Genomic DNA, 7,717 nt, shown 5'->3' with positions numbered 1-7,717 from the left:
ATATATATATATATATATATATATATATATATATATATAAATTAGTAATCCCCCGGTCTGATTTGACACCATATCAAAACGCGATTCTCCCCTCTAAACGCGCTTCCCTTTGGGTTTCCAATTCGTTTTTCGGACAGCTGAAGGTGTTCATTCTCTGCCACGTTTTCGTTCCATTGTAGATGACATTGTTCAGTCTCTTTCTCTCTGAGCCTGCAAACACCAATGAGGCAGCACAAGCAGGTTTCAGCCCTTAACCGGCGACCCACCGTTCTTTATCTGGTGTGCGCGGCTGCATTGTTCTCAGTCCTTCTCTTCTACATCCAATCCTCTCTCTTCGCAGGTATTTTCACTCTAATCACGCCACACTTGTAATATCAATAATTCTAATTCCGTTTTCTTAATTTCCATTTAAATTCGCATGTTCAGGATCCCTTTCTTCGGCTCGCAAATCCGAAATTATCCGCGTCTTGTCTAACTTTCAGTCCAGTGTTCAGCAATGTGTGGTAACTGTTCGATCTGAAACATTTCTCTTTGATGAATAATACTGATGTGGTTATTTATTCATCTTATCATTTCTTAATATTATTGATGTGTAATTCTGGCTACACTCACTCCCAATTCTGATAGAAGAAGCACATAATAAAACATATAAGCATCTGAATCTAAGATATAATATAGTTCTGTTAAGATATGTGCTGACTTTGGAAATTGAAACAGGATAAGAGGGGGCTAGGACTCACTGCTCATATTATTGACCATTGTAATTTGATCCTTAAATACCCTGAAGGTACCAACAGCTCTTGGGTACGTCTTTCTGTCTCCTCAATTCTGAGTTCTGAGAACTCTTATTTTATTTAATGCTTCGTTAATGGTTAAACGGTTGAGTTTCTTTTTTTTTTTTCCAATGTTTAATTTATTGCAGTACAACGCACAGTTTAAGCACTTTGAGCCGTTGGAGTACAAATATGATGTGTGTGAGGCAATCCTGTTGTGGGAACAGGTGCATTGTCGGTGACACTCCTTTTGTTCCTGTTTAATTTGAAGTTTCAGAATGAGTATTTACTTGGGCTGATGTGTTGAGATGTTGCAGTATCGGAACATGACAACTGTGTTGACCAGAGAGTATCTTGATTCTCGACCTGGTGGTTGGATGGATTACGCTCCACAAAGGATAGCACAGTTGTATGGATCTTGAAACTTTATTTCAATTTTGTTTATTGGGTTGCATGTGTTATCAGTTAGTGTATGTGTGCTAATCTTCTTGTAGGGGGGCAAAGAAGTGCACCAACAAGACTCTTTGTGAAGAGAACCTCAATGTGTTATTACCTGCAAAGCCCCCATTTCACCCACGGCAGTTCCCAACTTGTGCTGTTGTTGGGAATTCTGGGGACCTTCTGAAGACTACATTCGGGAAAGAAATTGATAGCCATGATGCTGTTTTTCGGGACAATGAGGCCCCTGTTAATGAGGTAAACATGTCAACCCATCATAGTGGAGGCAAAGTTTTAACAATTTCTTCTTTCATTTCCGTTTTCTTGAAATCTTGTTAGTTTATCCAAAGCATAGATGAAACGACCACTTGCTTCTGCTATATCCAACCATTATATTTTTACTTCTGAATAAGATCCCAACAATTGATATTGTATTAGAGTTTGTAGTGCATTTATCTTATATGCTATTAAAAGAGTCGCGGATACTTATTTTGTCCCTTTATGGATTGTGTAGGAATATGCCAAATATGTTGGCCTTAAGAGGGATTTCCGTCTAGTTGTCAGAGGTGCTGCGCGTAACATGGTCCCTATTCTAAAAGGATCTGGTAAGTTATTATCTTTTAAAATATTTAATCAAAGATGCGAAACTTCTATTGAAAATTTGGGCCATGTTAGTTGTATTGGGAATCTATCCGGTGTGAAATATAGCTTTAATTTTCTATTAAAGATTTGGCATGCAAAACATAACTATGGAACAAAGACATCTTGACTAGATTGTCAATCGAATCTCCATCTTTTATTTGTAAAACTAGAAAAATAAGAATTACCAACAAAAAGATGAAGGGGCTAGGTCAAACCTCAAAATAACAAAATCAAGAAAATCTAAACGCAAGTAACCCATACTTGTTCCTAGGAAACTTTCCCTAATAAATTCTGGTATACTATCAAACAAATAAAACTCGCACTTTTGTTCAAAACCATAGTTGGCAAGTTTATCAAGACTATATTAGCCTCTATAAGTATGATATAGAAAATAAAAATGCATAGAAGAACAAAGTTGAAGAGATCTTATCCATCTCCCTTGGATTTGCCATGGTACAGGATGAACATCCTATGGAGCTTCAATCACAAGCTTCGAATCTCATTCCTACCAAATTTGCTTCATTTTCTTCAATATGCTTGTTCGATAGGCTATGATAGCAGCCATGATCTCCGCCTGGAATGTAACAATAAGGCCTACTTATGCCACAAATCCTCCCATAAAAAAATCACCTCTAGTTCTTTAAGAAAATACATGCATTGGTAGCATGTCCAAAATTCCCACATGCTACTCCAATCGTGTTGCTCTTAACACTTGAGATATTGTGAAGAAAACTGTTGCACACTTTTTGCATTCAGTTGTATATTATACACACACATATATACATATATATATACATACATACATATATATATATATATATATATATATATATATATATATATATATATATATATATATATATATATATATATATATATATATATATATATATATATATATATATATGTATGTATGTATGTATGTTTATGTATGTGTATATGTAGAAAGTGGACTGAATGGCCATGATAGCATATGTCCATTTGCAACCAACAACATTTTTTCCTAGAGGAAGCTGAACCAACTGCCAGTACCACTCTGCTCAAGAATATACTTTTTAACAATCATGTTTTGTGTCTATATAGGACGATCAAGTGTTTCACAAACATTTTTGGAAACAAATAGGAGATAGAGAAGGTACAAAAGAGAACTATGGCAGAGATAAATGATGATAATACAACAAATTATGAATAGGATAGGAACTTTTAGTAGATCAAATACCTTTCCTTATAGGATAACTAGAGGTTTCATCCTAAGGATCCATGGTATTGGAGGTCAATAGAGGAGTACATAAATAAGGAGGTTATGCATGCAAAGTTGGATATCTTCTCCGTCCTGTGGTGAAGTGAGAAAAGGGTGTGGGGATTGGGGGAGATGTTGGTTGAAGAAGAGGATTGATCTTCATGGTTAGGAGACTCATGAAGAGGAACCAACAATTGGGCAAGTAAAACCAATTGGATAGTATCTAAGCCTTGTAAGGAAGAGGTAAATAAGGAGGTTCCTTCAAAAAGAGTAACATTGGGAAACATATAACATTGGTTAGTGTTTGAAGAATAATATTAGTACCCTTTTTGAGTATGAGAATATCCAAGTAAGACACATGATAGCTCGAGCCAAAGGCTTATTCAAATTTGCAAAGACATCTTGGGCAAAAAAAGTACAACCAAAAACTTAAAAAGAATGATATAAAGGTTTAGTTGGAAAAATTACATAATGAGGAATTGTTTCTTAAACGGAGGAGGAAGACATTCTATTTATGAGAAAGTATGTAATGAGAAGATCGTCACCCCAATGATGAAGAGGAACATTAAAGTAATAAAGTTTGCACAATTTCAGCTAAGTGTCTATTATTCTTTATGCAATTCCATTTTTGTTGTAGTTTATGGGGATATGTGATTGATGTAGAATGCCCTGTGAAGATAAAAACGAAGAGAGATTAGAGGAGAAGTATTCTTTGCAGAACTTTGATTACTTTTCCAAATTTATTTTATTATTTCATTGAGAAAGGACATAAAAATGGACAAAAATACAAATCAATTCTTTATTAAATAAATGAAACTATAGCAAGAATATTGATCAATAAAAGTGGCAAAACATTTGAACCCAAAAGCTGGGAATGGCTTGGATCCCAAATATCCGAGCGATTGTGATAGGAGTTGGAGAGTTTATGAAAGGAGGAAAGGAGTTAAAATAAGACATAGTCGTTAGGAGGGTTTTGGGAGCCGTTAGGAGGTTGGTTGTTTGTTTCTGGTGGGGGTTAGCTTTAAAAGGGGAAGGGAGTGTCTGTGGGCAGACATGTTGTTTTGTTGTATTTAGAGACAGGACCATTGCATCTTGTGTGAAGGGAGAAGGTTCCCTTGGAAGTGTACGAGCTGTATTCTTTGTCACCAAGAATCATAATAAAGACTGTTCAGTGTTTCTCTGTATCAGAAAGTGTGTTCGGTGTCTACTGGTGTGAGTTATGGGATTCTTGTTCCAAGAAACCTATCAGAATGATGGTAGAAACAAAGTTACATTCTGTTTTATTTTGCCTAGGAAAAGGAGATCTAGCATGTTTCTATAATTAACATTTTTGTTACATGATTCACGCCAACCAATCAACTTGTACCATGTTCATGTACACAAAAAAAAAAATAAATCAAGGGCCATAGAACAACTCAATGACTAGTTGATAAAATTTCAAATAGAATTGACACCGGAAATTTAGGGTTGGAGATTTGAATAATTAAAACAAGAAATTAGGAATAGAAAACATAATAATCAAAATCATCCGTACCTTTTTCTGATTCTAAAATGTTTTAATACACCTTTAGTTTCAAAATTTTGTCTCATTTGTAACTACAGAAAGAACAAGTCTTAAAAGAACATCATTGAACATCATTGGCAAAACTGTTCTTGGAATTCCTCGAAAGGAACAAGTCTTAAAAGTTTAAAGAGTTCCAATAATATTAGGTTCTACAATAGAGTACATGATTAAAAATCCACTGTAGCTGACAGCTGCTGTTAGGCCTCTACTGGTAGTTAGGAAGAAGTCTGTATAAAAGGGGTTGGGGTGCTTTGGGAGAGTAAGTTTTGGAGTATTATTGTTGTGCGGGAACTCTTGGAGTTCTTTAGGGAGAGGTTAANCTCTCTAAGTACCTTGTATTCACCACTTTCTTGATTCTTTTGCAATAAAAGGAGGCTGTACAATTCAGAGGAATTGTTCTTTGTGTGTTTTCGAGTGTTTTCCATAGGTTCTTGATTACAAGAACCAAGCAAACCAGCCATGATGTCCAATGGGTATCAGCTTCGCAGTGTAGTTTTCCCCTGTTTTGTTGTTCTTGGTTCTCCCACCACCCATCTCAAGATCTCTTCTGGTCATGGTTCTTCTCCTCTCGGTGAAACCCACTTTCCAAGTCTCAAATTTTATTCCGTAATGTTGCTTAATATCAAGAGGTGGTAGTAAGCCTTGCATCTCTCGAAGTGCACGATAGTGCGCTTGCAGCACCGCTTCCAAATTAATTTTCTGCACTTCTGTCAAAAAATTAATTTTCAGCCTCAAAAAATTAATTTTCCGCAGTTTTGTCAAATCATCAGGCCACTCACTGTACACATGTTTCTCCACTAAGTCTAAATCCTACAACAAAACTTTTGGCTCCACCAATTTTCTTGATAGTGCAGGGTCTCCTCTCACTTTCACCATTTTACTCGCCAGATAATAACTCATGGTCATTTCCTTCCAGTTAATAATCGCTTCGTCTAACTTTGCCAACCATGCAATCCCTAATATAACATCAACTCTTCCCAACTCAAAAACGTACCGATCTTCCTTCATCACAGCTTCCCCCAGATTTATTCGTACCTTCTCGCAGCATCCCGGCGACATTCTCCGGTACCCATCTCCTAAACTCACCAGGTACGAGGGCATATCAATGATCGGCAAGGCCAACTCCTCCGCTGCCCTTCGACTGACGAAGTTATGGCTGGCCCCGCTATCTATAAGACCCACCACTCTCCGATCTCCAATCTGCTCGGTCAGTTTCATGGTTTTGGGTAGGGTCAACCCCTCCGCCGAACAAGCCGAAAATTCCATAGGCTTCTCCTCCTGATTCCCACCTTCAGTCGTTTCGTCCTCCTCGTCTTCCGCCAAGAGCAACACCCGTAAGCTCTTCTCCGAACACCTGTGACCAGGAGCAAAGGGCCCCCCACAACAAAAACACTGCCCTTCTTCGCGCCTTTTGAGAAACTCTGGGGAAGGAAAATTCCTTACCGCTCTTCCCCGGCTGTCGTCGCCCCCTACAACTCCACCTCGTCTGCTGTTCGCCGTCAACGGACCTTCTCTCTGGTTGGCCCTGTTCGTTTCCACACCTCTTGGCCGAATCGCTGGTTGTCGATCGGCCTCCCCTCGAACCATAGTGGTTGAAGCTCGCGATCCTCCTGTGTTCCATCTTACTCCGCTCCAACCGCCTCCCCTGGCTCTGTATATAGCGTCTTCCGCGTCCCGTGCTATCCTTATTGCCACCTCCAATTCTTTTGGGTCCTGGATACGGACTTGCCCCTTTATTTCTTCCCGTAATCCGACCAAGAAAAATACCAACGCCAGTTCCTTCGACAAACCCTGCGTTTGTCCCAATAACATCTCGAAGTTGCGGGTAAATTCCTCCACCGACCCATCTTGTCGCAGTGTCACCAGCTGCTCGTACACCGTTCCACGAAATCTCCCTCCAAATTGGTTTATCAGTGCCACCTTCAAGCTCGACCAAGAACGGTTCTTGGCTTTGTCTTTCCAAATCTTGAACCAGTAACTCGCACTCCCTTCCATACTCATATAAGCGAGCTCTACCTTATCTTCTTCCGCCACCTTCTGTATGTCAAATAAACGCTCAGCCCTGTTAATCCAAACATGTGGTTCTTGCCCTTCAAACCCAGGTAAGTCTACTCTCTTCCTCCAATTCGGTTGACTTCCCCCATTATCGCGCCTCCCATTATTATCGTTCACGGAGCTACTTCCCCCTTCGGAGCCTCCCTCCTGATTGTTATGACCCCCGCCCATCATCCTCATCATTTGCTGTAAATCGCGTCTAATTGCCGCCGTCTCTTCCTTAATGCCCTCCACGGTGATCTCAAGATTGTCTAATCTTCCCTCCGTTTGGCTACTCATTGCTGATTCTTCCCCTTCTTGATCTGGTAGGTCGGACCAAATGATAGGTTCTCGTAATCAAGAACCTATGGAAAACACTCGAAAACACACAAAGAACAATTCCTCTGAATTGTACAGCCTCCTTTTATTGCAAAAGAATCAAGAAAGTGGTGAATACAAGGTACTTAGAGAGTTTAACCTCTCCCTAAAGAACTCCAAGAGTTCCCGCACAACAATAATACTCCAAAACTTACTCTCCCAAAGCACCCCAACCCCTTTTATACAGACTTCTTCCTAACTACCAGTAGAGGCCTAACAGCTACAGTAATGGTAGATAGCACCAGTCTTGTTGGCAGACTGCGATAGCCAATGGGCAGGTAGGTGGTGGTGGACAACAGCCAATGGTGGTGGAAACAGCGGAGTGGGACTGGGCATTAAAAGGCTGAGTTGCTCACTTTGGCATATATATATATATATATATATATATATATATATATATATATATATATATATATATATAAATGAGTATACTAGCAGAAAAGAAAGCATTGGAGATTGTTCCTATAGATGGCAACAGCCTTCAGAATTGGGGAGGAGAAAACAACTATTTACAATTACAAAGACATACATTTTCTGAAGTTTAACTTGAGAATTAAACTGTAAAATAATTCTAGAGAGCTTGATTGATCCCTCTCATAATCTTCTATTTATAATAATAAATTGATACAAGAGTACATGATAATTAGA

General features: G+C 38.8%; 1 protein-coding gene across 3 annotated transcripts in view; it reads left to right on the top strand.

The window, feature by feature from the left end:
- Positions 1-55: 55 nt before the first annotated feature.
- LOC106765312 (sialyltransferase-like protein 5) overlaps positions 56-7,717 on the top strand; it is a 16,270-nt gene continuing 8,608 nt past the window's right edge. For all 3 annotated transcript variants that reach the window (XR_002668264.1, XR_002668263.1, XM_014649888.2), the window contains exons 1-7: positions 56-340; positions 427-503; positions 718-804; positions 923-1,000; positions 1,091-1,182; positions 1,268-1,469; positions 1,726-1,816. Coding sequence is in view for 1 of the 3 variants with exons in the window: in XM_014649888.2 (XP_014505374.1) it covers positions 223-340; positions 427-503; positions 718-804; positions 923-1,000; positions 1,091-1,182; positions 1,268-1,469; positions 1,726-1,816 (745 nt within the window). In the remaining 2 variants the exon portion in view is untranslated. The remainder of the gene's footprint in view (positions 341-426; positions 504-717; positions 805-922; positions 1,001-1,090; positions 1,183-1,267; positions 1,470-1,725; positions 1,817-7,717) is intronic.

This window comes from Vigna radiata, chromosome 6 (assembly GCF_000741045.1).
Source record: "Vigna radiata var. radiata cultivar VC1973A chromosome 6, Vradiata_ver6, whole genome shotgun sequence".
NCBI lineage: Eukaryota > Viridiplantae > Streptophyta > Magnoliopsida > Fabales > Fabaceae > Vigna > Vigna radiata.
This window is presented reverse-complemented; position numbering and strand designations above follow the sequence as displayed.